Here is a 22,240-nt window from a genome sequence, read left to right on the forward strand (position 1 = left end):
TAGGTTTCGTTCCGATAATTGCAGGACAGCAGGAACTTGTTTTTACCACTGTCCCCCAAAGTTTGCTGTTTTACCTGGAAAATCACCTAGATGTAGGCGTATATAGATGTATATAAAATGTCCTTTGAAAGACAGAAAGATATCTTTGGTAGGTTTATGTAAAAATTCTTCCCAGTTCCGGTTATTTATGGTCTGTTCCGGTTATTAAAGGAACCCATTATCTGTAGACTATACCGGAATATTAATTTTTTATTTGTGCCACAATTGCAGAAAGTATTTGTTAGGCAAAAACAAGTAAAATGCCTTCGTCTTTTGTCCTTCGAAGGATACCTGTTATGCTTCCAAGCATACAGCTATACACAGTAGCAAGCATTCTATTGCTTGTATTAGTTGTTTTTTGGGCTGATAAGGAACACACAAGAATGAATTCAAAACAATCAGAAAACCCATCAATGACTGTTGATAAGTTTCATACACATCAACAACCAGATGTTGAAATGTCCTCTGTTTCTGAACGAGGCATGTTCGGTATATCTTATGTTCAAGGTAGGCTACCAAGCTTTTGAAGTTATTAATTTGTCATATTACTGTATTACGATTGGCTTGTAAATGGAAAATCGACTGCATGTAGATGTCCATTGTATCATCCTTTACCATACACCAAGATCTATAATATTGATTTTTTTTTCATGGAGCAAACGTTCTCTGTGAAAACCTTGTTTATTTGTATTTGACTACTACTTTTTTTGTTTAAAAACCCGTTATTTCTAGTCGACCATTCATTCCAAGTGCATAACTCTTGATTTTGTATTTCATTTTCTGACATAAAAAAATATTGGCCCATGCTGCATTCGGAGAAGTAATCAAAAAATCGCACTTAGTGTTTTTTCGTCATAAAATTAACCAGAAAAATCTTTTGACATATTGTTACACCACCAATGTCTCTGAATTGTCCGATGTTATGGCTAGCTGAGGCAACTAGTGAAGTTGAATGATGTTCTTGGCAGTCCTTCTATCTTTTTGGTCAGGAATATGCTAACAATTTTAGCATCATAAGGAGCTTAAGTTCAATGCCAATTCTTTTAGCCTAGGTTGGCTGTGCCTGATAACTAAATGTTATTGTCATGGTCTAACAATATAATTCATGTTGGGTGTTTATTGCGACCATCCTAAACAGAATTACAAAAAATGCTGCCTATATTAGTAATTACCCTCGGCCTTGATGTTCGGAAGCATTTACATTTGCAGAAACACTTTCTGTTTTACAGAGTTCGAAATCTTACCATAAATAAAAATATAGAAAGACTTTTGTATGTTTCAGTAAGTTTTTGGTGGTTTGGCACTATTGTGGCCTGCGAACAATGCAAAAATAATTGTGTGGCCTCCGGAGCCAACAACCTTGGACCACCCTGGTCTAGTCAATAAAATGTGAAGCCAAATACTTTTTTATACAATTTTTATTAATGTGAACTATGAAGGTTTTCAGTCGTGGATAAACACGATCATATTATGAGCAGATTGTAACTTGGTGGGATGCCAATATCCTCGGTTACATAATAAATCTTTTCATCATCCAACTGTCTTTTGTTATTATAAAAATTTAGCATTGTTGTGTGATTTAACTGTAGTTATGTGAACTAGTCACAATCTTCTTTAGGCATTCAACTCCATATTTATATATTGAAATACCATCTTCAAAAGACCAGTTTGATCCATGAGTCATTATAGGTATTTGTAAAAGCAAGTGAGAATATAAATTTGCAATATGGGCAAATCTGGTTCTAAGGACACATCTAATCTGATTTACTGTAAACCTGTCAAAGTGTTAATGATTTCACCCAGATAGGATAGGATCTATTCAAGTATCATCAAGTTTGATCAAATCTCAGAATTGATGTGTAAATTTGCAGTTGTAAAATAAAATAAATTGTTCTGAAAGTTGTATTTCATTGGTTGTTCGTGTGAGGAGAATATGGGGCACGATACGGTAGAGCAGACCCTATAGATAGGCCAAACTAACATAGATATTATATAAGTTGATTTCTGGATTGCCAATGTTTTCTTTTTTTCAGGAGTTGTAATAATCATGCTCGATGAGCCCCTTACTCTTGGTGTGTTAATCAATGCTGCTTATTGTTTATTTGCACTTGGCGCAAAATTTATTCTCAAAGTTGTATTTGGAAACTTGAGAGTTGTAGAAAGACAACATATTAAGGTTTGATATATTCCATGGCTATTACCATTTTTTTTTCTCTGTGTAAAACTTTCTAAAAAAGTTTGAATGTGATCTGATTGACTAAACTAATGTAATTTTTAAATTCTTGTAAACCTTAAAAATTGTATCTGATCGTGCCATGCACTGGTTTTATTTTGTCGCATAACATTTTATTGTTTTTTGAGTGCCCACAAGGGTGAATGTAAAATTTCTATTTTAAACTAGGATAAATTAATAGTAATATTTTTATGTTTTGAATTAGTTTGTACTGTAGCCTTTCACTTTTTATGTGGTTTATAGAATTGAAGGAAAAGATATTTTGGAACAGTTCAGAAAAAAAGATATCCATTGTATTGTTTTTGTTAATAGTGCAATTTTGATTCTTATGAACTTAATTAAATATTTAAAAATTGAAATGGAGAACATAACACAGAATGGTGGATGTATTCTAACTGAATAATGATGAATATAATATAAAGTTGTACTGATATTGCATCATACCATGTCTCATTTCTGAATATGTTAATTTAATGCCCTTATATAAAATCAATAGGCATGAGTCAGCTTGTTTGCTGTACTGTCTGCCTCATGCCATCAATTCAATGTTTACTGAGAGAAAACAACCATTTTTCGATGTTACATTATTTTTGTTGTAAAATTTTAAAGATACGTTAAGATGTCATTATTAAAATATATTTTATATTGATAAAATCATGGTATTAGGTATGTATGTTTATTTGCCTCAAAAATGTAACAATCTCTGAATAATAATTAAACAGTAAAACAGAGACTGGATACATGTTCCAGACCTTACCCAACACCCCTAACAATTATAACAGCAGTTTAGGACTGTTGCGTTATAATAGGACAACGGGCATGAAATATGCTATACAAATACAACTCAAGTAAAATACACAAGACAAAGAGGTACGACACAACGACGATATGTATAATTTAGTCAGTTTGTTTATGTCCATGTCACAGTTTATGGCTTCCATTACAAAATGTTCAATAGAAAATTTAACTGATTATTTTTATATTGGCAACAGGACAAATTCTGGAACTTTGTATTCTACAAATTCATATTTGTGTTTGGAGTGATGAATGTTCTTACACTGAATGAGGTCTTATTATGGGTCGGTTGGTATACCGCAATTGCAGCTTTGCTTCTTCTCACAAAGCTATCTAAAGACAGATTTGATTTTTTATCATTTTCTCCAAACACTCCAACACAGTTCCACTGGAAAGTAAGATGAAGTATTTGATGCATGTAATTAGCAAAATTAAACTATGCGTGCAACAAACAAATAAATCAAGTTCTGTAAGCAGAGCCTTCATTCATCAAAATTTTTTAAATAAAGCAAATGACGCTAAGCTAGTATTTGTCATTAAAAAATGGCCAGTAATTTGAATTTCAACTTGATTCAATAATATTTGTTTTCAAATAATCCAACTTATCTTATGAATTGAGGAATAGTACCATAAGATTGGGGAATCATTTTTTCATTCATGATGAGAACAATTACATCTTGGCATATTTAAGAAACCTAAAAATTATGGATAACTTTTTTTAAATGGGAGTCCATCTATGATCTGCCATTTACAAAGTATATTATCTTCAGGTTGTCGGTCTTTTATGCTTGGTGATGTGTTGTGGTGTAGGTTTATCATGGACTTGTCTTTCTCGAAAACAACCTTTTTACCCAATATCGCAAGAATTTCACTCTTTAATATTCATGTTATCTGAATGTGTAATCATAATGGTAAAAGCTCTCCATGTTCTCATGAGGTGAGATATTTTATCTAATAAGTTATTCAGAAATATTATTAAATATATATCCAGGTTAATTTTTTGATATTTATGTTCTTGACTTACTACCTGTATTTATTTTCAAACTAATTCTTTATTCATACATAAACCAGAATGATGGAAAAATAGATGCATATTTTCCATCTTTCATCCTCTGAGGCAGAGGTTCCCAACTTTGTTTCAAGTGACCCAAACTTTTAAAAAATGATTTTCGTAAAATCTTGCGTCCCTCACCCTAGTATAATATGCTTTAAAAATACTAAACGACATGTGTTCTGTTATGATCGCAAAATTGAATGCCTAATATAAACAATCAATCAGAAATGACCTAACAGTGGAACATCTGTGCTCGTATTGAAATCAAGGCGTGAATATAGTTTTAAATTAGTAATGCTTATCTTTTTCTTTTTAGATATGGAATTCACTTGTATGGCATTCGCCGTGAGGATTTGTGGGAGCAAAAAGCAACTATAGTTTACCACACTGATTTGTTTATGGAACTACTTTCTCTCACAGTTAATTTCATTCATCACCTACACATGTTGTTCTCTGGAAATATTTGGCTGTCAATGGCAAGCTTGGTTATCTGTATGCAGGTATGTATCGAAATCATTCAAATTCATGTAAAGTATTTAATTAACCATATACAGATTTCTCTGATGGATTTATTGATGAGTAGTGATTCAGATATTGCAGTCTTATTATGTAGTTTTGTGATGAGATACTATAATCATATTTGTTTATTATTGAATAATTTCATGCCTCCAAATAACTTTCGATGCTTTTTTGTCTAGTTTTTTTAGGACTCTCTGGAATTAAAACATCAGGCCAGGCAGCTTATATTAAGACATGTAACTCAAAAAACTATTCAAACCATATTGCTTTTCAGCTTCGTTACATATTCTCAGAGATTCAAAAAAGAATAAGACGTCATAAAAACTATTGCAGAGTAGTTGCGAACATGGAAGCCAAGTTTGCTCAAGCAACATCCGAAGAACTAAGAGAAAATGGTATGTTATATGAAACAAGCTCATAACAGAATATAAATAATATTATCATCAGTTTGTAATAGATTTTCTGTGGTGCATTGTGTATAAAGCCTATTTAGCCAAATCCGCAATGATCAAAGTTTTTATTACTCATTTTGCCTTCATAACGACAATGTGACTAATGTAATATCAAATAAAAAATTGAAAAACAAAGTCGAGTGAGAAAAAAAAATTATTTAAACATTATTTCAGAGGACAGTTGTGCAATTTGTTGGGATATAATGGATTCCGCCAGAAAACTACCATGTGGACATTTATTTCATAGTGGTTGCCTGCGATCTTGGCTCGAACAGGATACAACATGTCCAACATGCAGGTGTGTTTGGAATTGTTCACATTTCCGGCATATTTTATTCTAACTAAAGTTATTGGACGCTCCAGAAGGGTGTGTACCAATATGCAGTTAATCAAGTTGTGTAAAGGGATGGAAGCTTATGGGCAGGGGGTATATTCACTTGGCTGACACAGACCGTCTCCGAACTCATGTTAGAACTAAAGTAAGGAAATTGGAATAAAATTATGACCTTACCCTAACCTGGTTCACACACTAAGGGAATGAGTACCAGTTATTTAATATGTATTTCCTGTTTTTGTGGAACTTTTTTTGTTAATTTGAAGAACAGATATCCCAAAACATGAGAAATTGATGTTCGTGATCCAGATACATAAATAGAAAATCTACTGGGACGTCTTGTTGGATTTCAAATGCGTTATGAATTTTGCAGAAGGAATTTTAAAAATTTAGATAAATTATATAATAGCTGTTATATGCAAGTGTATATGATAATAACTTGAATTTGAAAACATTATTATTTATTAATAATAAGGAGTTCAGTTGTAAAAATAAAATGAGATGTCATAACTTGTGAAGATGGGGACAACCATAGCTCAGTTAACCAGACATGGCCTGTCTGCTCTGTACTCTGAGGGCAATCACTTACTATACTATATCATAAACTGTGAATAGTTAAACAAGACAATAAATGCCTCACAGGCAAAAAAGTTCAATCATCAATATATGTATACCAAATTAAAGAGGTCTATTTTTAGCTAATATCAATACTGGGAAAATTACTGCTACCTGATACAGCCAACTTGGTACAAAAAGTAGCTGATTTTGTTGAAAAGTAATTTGAGTTATTATGATCATTTTTATAGATTCTCTGGCGTTCCTCTGGTTTCATTTGACAGCTATTCATCTATGATAAATGACTTGCTCAGTCATTTCAATTAATTTGTTTTTTTAAAAACAGAAAACAACTTGATGTTCGCAACTCCAACAATGCAGATAGAAATCAAGAGGCAAATCAACCTGCAGAGAATGGTTTTAAACAATTTTTATTCATATCTAGTTTCTCTCAAAATGAATCAACCATTATTGTTGGCAATTGGCATTGATTTTTATTTATCAAGCACCGTACTAGCATTGTAAAATCATTTAGTGTCACATGCATTGCTCAGGAAGGAAAGCAACCCCCATCTCAAAATTAACACATACACTGAAATAATAAAATAGCGCTGAAATGACAGACCATATTGAAACTATACAGAATTACTCCTATATGCACCTGTTATTGCTTTATTTCTGAAACAACGTGAATATGAAAAATGAAAATTTTGAAGCACATGCCTCATTTAAACAGTGGAAGTTTTGGATTAATTAATTTGTACATCATTATTGCTTGTTAAAGGAAATTCTCATGCTATTGCTAATTCTCATTGCAGCGAACAATTGAAATTTAACTGTTGTGACCATTTACTGATTGAATACCTTTCATAACATCATGATTTTGTGTAGCATTGAGCATTTTTGTGCCATCCTCCAATAGTTATGTGACAGATTTTCAGTATATCTCCTTGTTTATTATATAGGCTACAATGTTTTTGTCAGCGCCATCACTGCAACCAATATACTAAATGCCATTTTTCTTTAACTTTTATTATGTGTAGTTTTGTTTCACTTGTCCCACAGATGGCAATAATGGAGCAGAAAATAGGGTCAACAATGAACATCAAAATCATTTCTGGCATTTTGATGGATCGAGGTTTGCTAGCTGGTTGCCAAGTTTTTCACTGGAAGTTACACACACACCAGTCATGGCTGCAAGAGGTAATGCATTGTTGAATCAGTATGTGGCATTAATAAAAGTACTTTTTATGTACACGTCAGGGGCGGACACCCGGCGATCGCCCCCCCAATAGTTTCGCAAAAAAATTTAAATTAAACGCTTTTAACGCAAACGCAATTAAACGGTTAATAGTTGCCGATATTATAACTGTTTTCTTACAATAATGTGGACCAGGGCGCCTTCGGAGCACCTCACATTTGAAAAACATGTGCGCCCGCACGGGTAATACTTCGTCTTCAAAAGCACCGCCGATCACACGCCACGGTTTTGCACAACTATTTCATTTTTGTACAATTTAATAGGATTTTCTCATTGTCAAAATTATTCAATAGTGTTATTGTTGGCACTTGCGAGAGAAGTGAAAGAGGCAAACTGTGTTTCATTACAACAATTAATTATTATCGCTAAAAAATTAACTAGATCTAAAGTTGTTATAAACAATTTTCACCGATGGACGTATCTTTTCACGTTATGGATTTCGTGCAAGGCCCAGCATAATTTGCGGGCAAAGATCAAAGCATTTACTATGTCGAAAAGTTGAAAGGCGGCAATATAAAATACTAAAAATAAAACTGTAAATAATATGAGTTTTGTTGAGACCTGCGACAGTCTAAAAACGCTTTTTCTAGGCATCGAAAATCGCAAAATTTCATGTGCCTACGGCACAAATTATGTTTGCTTGACCTTCAAAAACATTTCGTCACTAAAATCGAAACACGGTCAATTGTGAGCGGGATTTGCCTTTTTATCCATTACTTTTAAATTGACGTTGAAAATTTTCGTGTTAATATTAAACAAAGCTGAGAACGGGACTTTTCCCCGGTTTGTGATGATATATAAGATAACTAAAGTATATTCGATCACTTTTTGTATTTATTTATGTATTTTTATTGTACTGAAATAACTTTTACTACGTGAGAATTGACAGAAAATTTACGGATTTTTCGAAAGGTTTTATCTTTAAAAATAATCGGAGTGACAACATTGCGATTGAGCGGAGCCAGTGTGACAAGTACATCTCAAATTTATCGAATGCGCAAAATAGCAAAAATACGGATCATAACAATATATAAACGGGCAGTTTACCACACATTTTTATGTCCGCAGATTGATAACAAGTGGCGTAATCGCGGCGACTGTTTCGCGTGGATTTCGAGGCGGTGAATTTGTATTTTTGATTTACTAGTATACTTTATAATTATTTTCATTGTATGAATTAAAATTGTACCATATGGGATTTTATATCAGATATCGAGATTTTTGTAACGGCGATAACGAGTTCGGAAGATTGCAAAAATACGTATCAAAATTAAATACATCAGGCAGCTTATCTCATATTTTCATGTCCACATATCGCCGTGGTACTTTAGTTTAGTAATATTTTTATTTGGACGTAAGAAGTCGCAACCGCGAGTTACGTTGCACACAATTAAATTAATATATAAGGACATTTTAGAATCTCTTGGCTGTCATGGATCGACAGAAAAATCATTATACGCTTCAAATAGGCCCAAAAAACCCTGCAAAGTCATTGCGTGAATCCTGTGTTATTTCGAGTTCAAATGATGATTTAATAAATCGGCAATAATGGCAATTCTACTAGTCAAATGATAATTCCTTGGTAAAATTTAGGAAAAAAATTCGCACAATGGCTTGTTACCTTGTTTTGCATTTCTAATTTTACGAAACGGCGTTAGTGGGCTTTATGCAGAACTAGGAATTGAAACAATAACCTAATACGACTCCTCAAATTTGTTATTTTCTGTTTGTTAGCAAGAGCCGTGGGCTAATTCTCGTGGAATTCAAGAAATTGGTTCAGTGACGCGCAAGTTCCGTGTCCGAGCAAAGCAGCATAGGTAATCTATATATGAGTAGCAAAATGACATGCTAATACTTAGAGAATGCCATCGACAGGTTATTGATACGTGACGATACACGGCGCGGTGTTTTTCGGTAGGCGATCCGAGTTCGCCCCCTCAAAATTATGGAAAGTGTCCGCCCCTGGTACACGTTGAGTTTTATGTTTCCCTGTTGTAAACTAAAGCCTGACATTAGGGGGGAATCAGTTTTGGGGATGTGCATTTTTGATTGATAATATTATTATTTTTATCGTCTCTCTTTTATTTTTTTAAATGAACTTAGTTTTGCGAGCAAAATAAAAATGAATCGAGATGTCCGTGGTGGCACAAGACTTGATACTCGTATAGATGGATAATTGAGATAGGTAGAAGTGGCAAAAATGAGCTTATCTAATTAACGATGTCAATGGGCTATATGACACTCACACTGGCAAAAAACAGTCAGAATTTTTAGCTAAAATTAACTGCGTCAAAAAGTGTGTGCCTTGTTAAATACTTTGATTTTAATGTAGGATTTGAACATTTCACTGGGCGTCTAGTTGCTCTTTTTTTCTGTACTTTCCAAGATACACCACAATTCATAAGTATGAAAATCATGTAATCAGTGTTCACTATTAGCGCACTTTTTTGCGAAAATTGCGAAGCACTTTCGCAACGTTTTTTAGGGACTGCGAAATAGCACTTTTTTCCGATTTTGAAGAGAAATAGCACTTTTTTCCGAATGGAATAAAAATTTAAAGTTAACAAATATTTTCGAGTATTAAGTTGACAAATAAGTAACATACTAGTACTTTTGTAACTCAATTCTGCATATCATAAGGATATTTACCGGAATTTTAACCTATGAGATGCAGACATAGGAGATAAAGCTTTTGCATTAACCGCAAAATTCTTGTTTATAATATGATTATTATACAAGCACACCGATTCCGCTTCTCCCGCAAAAAACGCTCCCCGGTGTTTGAAACCAGATGTTGGAATACTAGCAGTGCGTTTCTTTAAACGAGAGTGGTCATGTGACTATCATTGATATCGATGAATTCAAAATGACTATAAAAGTGTTAGTAACGTGTTATAGTCACTTTGGATAAATTGTGACCAAACTGCACGATTTTCAAATCAGACGAAACTTTTAGTAGCATGTCACAGATTTGCAAAATCACCAAATTCACAAAATACCATTAAGTGCCATTTTATTGTAATCGAATGTTGAAAGGACGTGGCATTTTCCGGAATTTTGCGATATTTACACAACTATTTCTCATTGATATGCGAGTACGGGTGGGCAAAATTCAATATTTTTTTGAATCGAATATTTTTAAGGAGTACCGAATAAACGTGGTGGAAACATTAAAAAATCGGCAACAAAGCCTTTTTACTGGTTAATTCCGTTGTAATCGCTAATTGTTCTTGTCACCGAGGCGATGGTCCAGGGTTTGGGTAATCTATATTTCTATGGTGATAAACTTCGCAAATCTGAAATTGTGCCAATCCTGAATGTTGATTTAAAATAGTGATTGAATAATTCGGCAATAAAGGCATTTCTGCGTGGTCATAGGACGAGATGACGTTAATGAACAGCACTTCTTTTACAGGATATTTTACGTATGCGACTTAATGCTAAAAAGATTGGGCTCGAGTGCTTTTTTTTCGAGTGCCTAATAGAGGTCAGGCGCTAATTGTAACTAATTCCCTTAAGTTTCAACGTGTTTTCAACAAAACAATACCCCGGCGATAGTTATAGCTAAAATGTTACCCAGCAATTCACAATTTTATTTATGGAATTTGCAAATTCACCAGTTTCTTGACGATTTTGATATTGTCACGCCCTAAATATTAGTGCAAAAAATACTCCCCTTCTTCCGCGGCGGTTTGACGGGTTCTTTGTTCCATTCTTCAGAAAGTTTTGACACGGGGATAAAGAATACTGAATCCAGAGGGTTGAATGGTACTGGTGATTTTCCGTTTTGAAATGCGTGAAACATTCTCTATTTTAAATTAAATGACGTTTCGCGGGCTAGAGTTCTCCCCGAAAATGATGTGTTCCAGACTTAGTTAGACGATAGATAAAACATTAGATTAATAATTTTCGTGACGCCCCGTTTTCGAAAATACAAAGTTATATCGCAAAAAATGCGTTATGATACATTTGGAATGAAACATTATTTACGCTTAATTCAGATCATATTTTACTCTTCATGACACCCGGTATCCGAAAATACAAGGTTATATCGCGAAAATGTGTTTTGTTACATTTAAAATAAAACATTTTTGCGATTAATTTAGATCATATTTTCCTTTCAGGACACCCATTTTCGAAAATACAAGGTTATATCGCAAAATGTGTTTTGTTACATTTAAAATAAAACATTTTTGCGATTAATTTAGATCAAATTTTACCTTTCACGGCAACCCGTTTCCGAAAATACAAAGTTATATCACAAAAAAATGCGTTTTGTTACATTTATTTTGCATTCCCAATAAAATACATATTTTCCCTAATAAAGGTCGTCGATGAATCTGTTCCTGTCGTTCAAGCTCGACACACGTTTGGACGAGTGTGGGGCGGTTTTTTGGTCGACGATAAATTAAAAAGTTGCCACACGTTATTTGTATAACGATAATACCTTAAAATTAAGATTTTATAATAGAAGTGAATTTGTCTCAAGATGGTATTTTACGATTCCTGCCCACAGAAAATAAACACGCTGAAAGGCTTGGTTATAATTAATATTCGTTTAATTTATTTTACACTACTAATAAACGCGCCACACCAATTGTAGTCGCATCGGTATGGACTGTATGTTTTTGGCGCTCTCACATTGATATTAATTTTCAACAAAACAATACCCCTACGGTCATTAAAGCTGAATTCGTTACCGAATAATTCACAATTTTATTTACGGAATTTGCAATTTCAATATCTCACTTGACGATTTTGATGATGTCATGCCCTAATTATTACTGCTTAAATGCCTCAAAATACAACAAATGTAATCATTTTCTACGATAACAGGCGCAACAATTCGTAAACGAGCTGTTATAACGAAATTCGCGATTGATTTTACCTCTCTCTTGTTTACAATTTTAACATCCCGTCGGCCATGTATGGTCGAATAAAATGTTCACATATTCGAAACATGACTTGGCCAAGGATGAAAGGGATCACAAAAGAACTAATAGAAAGTACATACGCGAGGGTATGATATTAATATCGAGAATATTTGTGAGCATATCACAGGACGGAAATATTTTGCACCCGGCTGTTTGTTGGCAGAACAACGATACGCTAAAGTTAATTGATCGAATACAGGGAAGTATTTATTTATCATCTCACTTGCGAACATCGAGGTTTTGGCGGAATTGTACGATCATGTTTAAATAATATTTAAATCTTTCTTAAATAATAACTTTTTCAATAAATGTTCATTTTACTTTTGCGTCTTTATTATATGTCGGGTTTTCATTTATTTTAAATTCGAAATTGTCTGAAATACTCCAACAGGTGTATAAGTACAATAATAATAGTACTTACCAAAGTACTTACCAGGGAAGTTTAATACACACGATGTGTAAAGGGCGTCGTAACACCCGTTTATTAATTATAAATTTTTTTACATTCTGCTTAAAAAACAACGGCAGCATCTCACGTAACTCTCGCGACCAAATATTTTTTGTTTTGTATGGCATCGTCTTGGCGACGAATTTATTGCCGACTAAATTTTAATTGTGTTTTAGGATAAGTTATTTTCTGTTTGTTGGTTTCTAAACTTTACAAACTTGGGTAGCAATTATGTGAGATTTGTGCATATGAACTATTGAATATCGCGACTGGATGTCCGATATCTGAGAATGCGTAATTCTCTTTCAACATTAATTTTCAGGATATCAGCGTTCATGTGGTCGAATAAAAATTATTTATCAAATGGATTGGTATTTCGAGACACTCTAAAAATTATTTGGGATCCACTATCATATCATTCGTTTATTTTTTATATTCATGTTTTTCTCAAGAATCACCCTTGTTATATTTAGTGTACCTTCGCAAAAGAAAACTCTTTGGTGTCATCCTTCCTATTAGTGTAATTGTAATATATGGAAACCCCGCAAGTGGCGTTGTGATGCGAATATTTGATACTAGGTCAGCAGCATTACAAAGAGTGCTATTTATGAATGCTGAAAGTACATGACATTACTAAACATTTTGCCAATATATGATGTTTTCTGCCCCATTTAAACTAACTCGCACGCAAACCAAGGCATGTCGACATTTAAAAATTACTTGTCTTTGGGTAAGCTCTGAAATAGTATAATATAAATGTAAATGAGAAATTAGGTCACGCTAGCTCACGAAACGGGAGGATTTTCAAAGTGATCTTGTGTAATATTTCGGAGAAAAAAGTTTGAAAGGAAAGTAGTTCAACCTATCTCCTAAAACAGGGGAGTATCCTGCGTAATATTTCGGAGGGAACGTAGGTTAACCTATCTTTTAAAACAGCGGGTGGCGACTTTCAAAGTGGTTCAAAATCACAAATTAATAATTATCAGATTAGGTTTAGGGATAAATCGAAAAGGAATTTCCAGCGCACCTAACCCTTATTAGTTGATTGCTATTTATATTCGAGGGGGGGGGGATTATTTTGCACAGGATTTGTACAAACGATCCACCCTGTAACTAATATGGTTTCCAGCCTGCCTCGTGTCTGTTAGATGGAAGGAGTAACAAATGTGATAGTCTTTGCTGTTTACGCGAGTAAGCAACTGACACCGTGATACATTGCATGAAAGTTTTGTCCGCGGCAGGTGTTAGCAGATGTTATTTCGTTGCCGATGAATTCGCTTGTTTTATTTAAACATGAATTCGCTTAAAGGGAACTCGGTTAACGAAAAGGCTTCTCTTTGATTCATAATATTAACCGGAGGAGCGCTTTTTCGAGTATCTATGCCGTTTTAAATGGGTTATATGAAAGGCTAGGGCACCTAACTTGTTTATATCGGCAAAAGCACTTTCGCACTTTTTTTTTCGACTGCGAAGCACTTTCGCACTCATAATTTGCTTAGAGTTAACACTGCATGTAATATTTATTAATTCTCTATTCTCAGAAGAAAGAGAACTAGAATTTTAATCATACCACAGTGCCATTTTTTTTTATTCATATCTGCTTCATTATGATAATATTATTTATTAAGCTCGATTCCTATGCCCTTGGAGGATTTCTGAAATGTAAATGAAATTAATGCCATGTGACATTTATTAAGAATGTATTCGCAATTCCAGATCCAAAATTTTTTTTAGGAATGTATTTGGAATTGGAATAGTCCAGTATTCGATTATGGCCTTCCTCGGCTCGGCGGTAATGGCGAAGCCTAAGGAATATGCTCACCGCTAGAGCTCGACCGATATCACTCACAGCGTTTCATTGTGAAAGAGACGATTTTAGGTCGTTAGAAAACTCTAGTTATATAAATGGCATGGATTTAATATTGACCAAAAGTTTCCATGGTATGAGTTACTTGTATGAAAAAAACTCATTAAGTTGTAACCAGATAAGAAATGACATGTCCTACTCCATTTAAAGCACTTTGTATTTGCTATTTAGTGATCCTTTCCATCCTTGGCCAAGTAATGTTTCGAATATGTAAACATTTTACTCGACTATGCATGGCCGTTGAGCCAAGAGTAGATCGAAAAATCAATCGTGAATTTCGTTGTAACAATACACACTGACTCGTTCACGAGTTGTTGCATATATTATCATCAAAAATGATTACCATTGTTAAATTTTGAAGCATTTGGGCAGTAATCATTACGGTAATCCTTAAGGCATGACATAATCAAATCAGCCCTATGCAGGGGTTCCGCACCTTTTTTCTGTTAAGTACCCCCCCACCAGAGTCAGGAAACAATCAACACGAACCCACGGTACAATTTGCTGCAACGACACTTTATTGACCATTTATTCACTGCTGTAACTAAATTAAATCTTCATGTTAATGTTTTGGCCTTCTCCTCCACCTTACTAATGAATTCTTCAAATCTCTTTAAGTTTCAATTTAGCATATCACTTTTAAATGCAATGCTCGCAGCACATTGTCTTTTGAGATTTCACAGTTTAGCTGAAAAGCCGTGCATTTCACATTGTTGTGTCACAATCACAACAACGCTAGATCAGGGAAAATCTACGCTGAGTTTCAATTGGCATGCATTTTCATCTGGTAGTTTCTCAGTTTTCCTTTGTTGAAGGATATTGTAAAAAAAAACACAAAAACTCGACTGCCATGTGCCATCCAAGAGATTTCCAGGGGTTCACGAACCCCACGTTGAGAACCCCTGCCTTAACGTATTCGACAGCTGTCGCTGATGTGAACGCAAGGGTATACTAGAAATATTAAACTTCGATATCCAGCGACCCCTTTTTCTTGCAAAAAAAGAAAGGGCGGGAATATAGAATATCAACTTTAGGATATCGCCGCCGAACCGATCTCGGTGACAAAGACAATAAGCGATTATGATGAAATTAACCAGTAAAAAAACGCTTTATTGCCGACTTTTCAATGTTTCTATTGATTTCCAAACGGAGTATCGACCTCCGACGTTCTGGATCCCTGGTATGTATCAAAAATATTCATTATTCGACTATTCGGTATTCGCTAAAAATATTCAAATTATTCCATTCGAAAAAAGATTTGATTTTGCCCACCCTAGACTAACAGCCATTTAATTTGGCTTTGATTTCTAATAAGTTTGTCAAAGCGGGTCATAATCGTGGAGGATGCGAGGTGGGTAGCTGCTTGAGATGATCGCCAGATATCAGATACAATTTACTACTTTACTATTTAGATACCAGATACTATTTCCGATTACTGGAACAAAATTAAAATGCTCTAGAAATTAAAATAATCATTGAGTGATTTGATTTATACATAATATTCGGAAATGCGACAAAAAACTGAAAATCCACGGAATCCACATGATTACAGCCATGTCTAAAATCCTAGTTAGAGAATCACTGCTTTTGACTTTTATTATCAAAATTATTTGCCAAAAGCAGGAAAAAGTTTGAATGATTTTTTTCTAATAAATCGACTCGTTTTTTTGGACTTTTTATTTGGCGTCGTAATTCGTAACAAAGCGCACGACTTTATTTAACTTATTTAATATCTATCTACCGGTATTTGTATTTATGTGAGACCCGTGACACAATACAAATGAATGCGTAAATTAGAAGCCTTTCAAGGGAATGGCGATAGAAAAGATAAAAAATCAGCTGAAAAGATATTCGAATACTTTGATATTTGATTCGTTTTGGACAACCCTGACTCCTCGACTTTGTTTGGGTGGTTCATCAAGTCCATGCATCTGCAACAAATAACTAGCTAACTAACCCCATATCCGACATGGACTGGTAACCAGACGAAAGTGCCTGGTTCACCATAAGATTGAGCCGTTTTATCGACTTTGCTCTCTTCGGTATAAATAGGTAAATGCTATCCTTTGAAAGAATTCACCAGAGCTTGAATGTACTCAATTTTAGAATCTGGCGCATACGCTCTTCTAGTTTGCATATTACTTATTGATTTATTTAAAGACTTATTAAGAATCAATTACATTATTTAATATGCTGTGTTAAATCATAGGTGATAAATGCTTTACCAATAGGTGTTATCTCTGTACTGGCAGATACTTGATCTGAAAATGGTAGAGCATTGAATAATATTAACTCCTACTAATATTGAATATGCATTTTTCAATTTTAATAAACTGTAAAATTAATATCATGAATAGATGCAATATAAATCATCTTATACATATTGTATATATGTGTAAAATTGTTATTGGTGAGTTGTTTGCCTGAAATGGCAGTGTTTTCTATATATAGAATCTGAATAATAATGTTTATTCACTTTGGTAAATGATATATAGCATATATATAATTTTGCTCTAGGCGGTACCAATTTTCGTACTTTAAATTCCGTCAACCAGACAACTGGAAATTCGCAACTTGATAACATGGCAAGAGAGGTGCAAGCTATATTTCCGCAGGTATATTTTAATATGTTTATGACAAAGTTAATTATTTCCTATATATTTCTTGTATTGTGATATTTATTATTTTATGATTTATTTGATATTTCATCAGAAACTTTTCATTTTGACAACTAAGTTAGCACCAAGGAAGTTAATATTAACTGAAGACACATCTCTGCTGGTATAGTTGCTTTCATAAAATATTGAGGTGTTTTGTTCAAAAAAGTAACCTAGGTAACTGGCTCTATTTTGTGAAAAATTTTGTTTCACTTGCCAGATTTTAATCTGTAATATTTAATATAAATAAATATCACTGTGAATTCTATGAAAAACATCAATGTCTCAGCAACAGCAATTATAGTTTATTTCTTATGAGAATGATTTTACTTAGTACTTGTTTCATAATAAATAGACATTGCATTCTGCTCATTTTTAGATTCCATTGAACGTTATATTGAATGATCTGAGAATAACAAGATCCGTGGAAACCACCACAGATAATATATTGGAGGGAAGAGTTTCCGTACCAACCAATGCTGTGATTTCGGGTTAATATCTATTTTGTTATTGTGAGATGATGTATTGTTCAAGTTTGAGACTCCACATCTTTATTCTTCTTTTTGAATAGCGCAGGAATTTTGGAGTCCCTAGACATTATGCATATGAGGAAATAGTGTGGATGAGCATCGCATGTAACCTTTGATATCGTAACTCTTTATCAGCCCAGTTATAATAGGGTCTTCGCCCATCGAATTTATTTGCTACTATATTCAGCTGCGCTTTTGATGTAATATTACTTTTCACAGTATTGTTATATTGTTTGTACTGTCAGTATTTTTTTTTAAATTCAAATAAAGTAGAGCAGTTCCATTTATTGAAGTTTACGAGAGAACGCAAGATTAAACTACACCTTCCTGCAATTAATGGTAATATGTGATTTGTTTATCCAAAAGTCTCCCAACCTCCATTGCTTGACATTAGTGCTCTACTTAATCCTAATTGATTTCAATTGTTTTTCTTTAAAATACATAAGTATATTGCAATTTCAATAAGAGAATACAACTTCTACTTTCTAGCAATAATTATAACTAAACAGACTAAAATTATGACCATCTAGGTCAGGGGTGCACAACACGGGGCACGCGTGCCTGATTTGGCACTCCATCGCTCAAACGTGGCGGTTTTGTAAAAACTAATTTATTTATGATATACATTAAAATACAGAAATATCACGTTTATATCGAAAGACACTTGAATGTTCATGTTTATCCACAAATTGCTAGCTCATGGCCCTGTTTTCAGAAGGTTGTTGCTGAAAATAAGTAGGTAGGCTAGCCTACAGTAGCGAGCAGTTAGGTACCAGTAGGTGAAACGTGATTTTCCACTTGTTGGAGATGGTAATAAGGTGTGTTTATGTCGGGATAATCTAAATCGGCGTATTCGTTCACACCAATGCGACTACTGTATGACTTGACCATATTATATTCACTTTGGTCTTCGATTGCAAAAACGTCTTCAAATCAGCAGTCATTCAGGACATTAAATCGTTTCAATAAATATTATGTGTTATTATTTAAATTTGTTTGATGTGTGTTTTACGGGAGTTCGTTTATAATACCAACGATTGTGCGTGGAAGATTATTTTGAAAAATTTGGCACGTATCCTCATTTGAGTTGTGCACCCTTGATCTAGGTACCGTAATCTTTATGATATATTTGTGTAATTTGATATAATGTAATTCAGGACTTCCTCACCAACAGCCAAGAATGCCTCTTGAATCTCTACAGTTACTCAGACAATTATCTGCAGTAGCTGCACACGCTCGAGTAGGACAGCAGATACCCAATTTTCGACAACAGATGAACTATCAGAATTCTCCTGCGAGTAACTTTGGTTTACATTCACCTGCAAGTGAATCTTCATTTTCTAATTCCGTAAATACTGCCAACACTTCGGGAGAAACTGCAGAACCGGTTGTGCATTCCGATGTAAATCTCCAGCGACAGTATCAGTCAGATTTGGAAAATCTCCAACTTCGTCACAGGGTTACTACCTCTCATCCGGAAGATTTGCCATCAACCAGCAATATGACAAAAAATAATAATAATGTGATAACCTCGAATTCTACAACCCCCACTAATGTGGATGAAAATGCGCCATCATCTTCATTGTCAGTTAATGATCCATCACCTGCAAAATCAATGTCACTATTGACACACTTTCCTAAAGATCCAGCAGAACGTGAACAATTACTAAAACAACGAAAGGCTTTGCTTCTTAGGCAAGCACAGGAAAAATTCCTGAAATCCAACCAAGATTTAGTGAGACGTCCATCTACTCCTCCATCTGTGCCAAACATAAACGCATACCCTTTGCTAAATATTCGTAATCTTTTCACAGGTAGCAGTAATCACTCTGCCATGCCAAATTCGTTATCATATGTTGAAAGGCCTACTCATGAAATGCTGTTTAATACAACCAATGTCTTGCGAAGCAATACGAATAGTGGCAATGATTCATTTTATGAGGATGAAACCGACTAGATGGAAGGGTTGAGTGAAAAGTAGAAAATCAGAGTTCAGATTATTGCATCTGAAGAATGGCTGACTCTGTATAAATGTTTTTCTTATTTTCTTAGAAATTTTCTTTCATTTCTCAGAAGTTTTATTTTGCTCTAAGTAATGGGTGCAGGTGCAAATTTCTATTGAAATTTGACAGTGTTTTCTGACAAATAAGTATAGCTAATTTCAAATTTGGTTTTAGTATTTTTACATCACCAAAATTATGCCTACATATTATCAGCCAAATTCAGTTCTGTAACTATGGGAAAATCGCTTACGTAATGACCTCATATTTGCATTAGTTTAAACCTATCAGTCACTCTGGTCATGCTAAAGCTTAGAATCAAAACGGAACTGTTCGAGGCATGCGAATTTCAATCGTGCTCAATATTACTTCCCTTTATTTCGAGGTATACTGCATTGTATCTCGGACACTCCAGTGAAAGTCCAGAAGCATCCATTATTGGACTCATTTAAAATTTAGTGGTGGCCCAAATTTTTGAACACAGTTAACTGAAATGTGCAATTCCATTACAAACTCAACATAGAAAACTGATCCCGATTCAAAACTCTACGATTCTGCATCTTCCAAATGCTAACTTCGAGACACTTTTTATGGCATTTTAAATCAGAAAGGCATACAATTACACACTATTTACCGTGCTGCAATCTTAGTAGTACTACAGACAGTTGGCATGAAACCATTTGTATAAGTTATCAATTCACTCTTCACTTACTTTCACAGGATGTAGGAATGATTTTGTGACAGATTTGGCTGCAATAAACTCATTGCTTTCTAAAAGTGAGTGCCATTGGTCATCATTACGACTATATGAAATTCTTGATTTTTCGACATTGAATATGAAATTTGTAAATTACATATGAGCCTGATTGGTAGTTTAATTTAATTCTCTCATATGCGATTGTTGTTTAGATTTATTTGTTTATGTAATGTGAATGTCAAAACAAACAGTCAGTCCAAGCTAACAAATATTCACATGAAAACAGTTTCTGTGATTTCATATTACTGTATTGTAATTTTTTGTTATCATCCTCGTGAAATATTGGTTTGTTCTCGGTCAATTTAACATACATCATTATTTTGCTGATTGAGGATCTATTTCAAAATATTCTGAAACTTATACCGTATGGAATGAAATATCGTGGAGTATCGAGTATTTTATGCATATATTCACTACTACATTTTTTGCTTGTAAAGTTGTATCAGTTAGACTGAAACAGGCAATTTATTGAAACATTTTAGTTGTGTATTTATTATCAAACTGCTGGCATCTAAGCACATTTCAACAGAAGCTTTATTAAAAGCACTGGGAGGTAGGAAAGAGTCTGGACTTTTCTGTTTAACTCGTGTTAGCATGTCTTTTTTCGCAACTAGTTCAAACGAAGATTGAACATCCAACTTTGGCTTGGGACTGCTCCAGCCAGAACTTGTACTTTGTCACATTTTTTTGAATTGGGCTTGACTCAATTTTAAGAGAACTTTTTAATGAGACATTTTGCTTGCGTTGTTAAATGCGGATTGTTCCATGTTATGGACAACAGAAGCATTTTTTTCAAAAGTGTATCCAGTTTAGTTATCTGTTATATCAACTGTAAGGGTGAATTGAAATAATCCTTTCCCTGTAGTCTATCTGTTCTGCATTTCTCTCGCTGTTAATTGGTATTTCTTGTTCCTTCATGTTGTTTTATTATAAGTATCAATCCGATAACAGTGCTTGTAATTAAGCGTACCCATGCTCTCGTTTCATTCATTCAGTCGGACGTCTTTGGAGCATGTCATATTCAATGCCTGAAGGCCAGCATTTGCACATAACACCAGAGTAAAGTTGAATGGTATTTTTATTTCGCAATTTGGTGTACATTTCTAAATAAAGTTCATTGCAATATAGTACTATACCTCCGTTGAAGCATTGACAAGTTAATTAAACCAGTTGTTAGTATGGATGCTTGGCGAACCACTGACCCGCGGGTTTCAGGGTGTCCCGCCGATTGATAAAAATTGATGATAAAACCGGCATTATTTCTATGTAACAATAAGTAAACTACTATTGCGTGCCGACAGTGCCGCTGCGGAATTGTAACCACAGTGAGAGAAGGCCATTTTCGGCGACGAGACAATAAAATTAAGAATAATAAAGGAAATCGCAATTAACGAGCCACGAAATTGTGTATTCTTGACTACTACAAAAAAAATGTTCATTTGGGCTGCGCATTATCGGGAAGAAATAAAACAATATCATACCCAAAAGAGCATCATCAATTTTGTCCCAGGCGCTACAGATAAAAAAATGTTGTCAAACGCTTTCGCAGAATACACACTTTTTGATACCACTGAAATGCTTTAATACCACTGAAGATGAAAAACGTTAAACTCGCGCCCAATGTGCCATTTCATCGGCATAAACGATGCCCTGATGGTCGAACGTTTACTTTGAATGCAATTAATACGTTATGGTATTATCGAGGTTATTAAAATGCATTTGGCGCAGTGGCGGCGCGTGGTCATTTTGACAACCGGGGCAAGCTACTGCGGGACCAAGTCACCCCCATCTACGGGGACAGGATG

The 22,240-nt window shown here is 34.3% G+C and overlaps 2 protein-coding genes across 2 annotated transcripts in view; both read left to right on the forward strand.

Annotated features, from left to right (window-relative positions):
* Positions 1-22,240, forward strand: part of LOC120346232 (FERM and PDZ domain-containing protein 2-like) — a 136,603-nt gene that overhangs the window by 7,029 nt on the left and 107,334 nt on the right. The gene's annotated exons all lie outside the window — the stretch shown is intronic.
* On the forward strand, positions 253-21,568 carry LOC120346200 (E3 ubiquitin-protein ligase AMFR-like). The gene is made up of 12 exons (XM_039415879.2): positions 253-546; positions 2,073-2,215; positions 3,265-3,462; positions 3,838-4,004; positions 4,438-4,621; positions 4,915-5,035; positions 5,267-5,390; positions 6,328-6,398; positions 7,047-7,184; positions 17,009-17,106; positions 17,528-17,639; positions 18,836-21,568. The coding sequence occupies exons 1-12, from the start codon at positions 300-302 to the stop codon at positions 19,633-19,635; spliced, it is 2,403 nt and encodes an 800-aa protein (XP_039271813.2). The 5' UTR covers positions 253-299; the 3' UTR covers positions 19,636-21,568.

Source organism: Styela clava, chromosome 8, assembly GCF_964204865.1.
Source record: "Styela clava chromosome 8, kaStyClav1.hap1.2, whole genome shotgun sequence".
Classification (NCBI taxonomy): Eukaryota; Metazoa; Chordata; class Ascidiacea; order Stolidobranchia; family Styelidae; genus Styela; species Styela clava.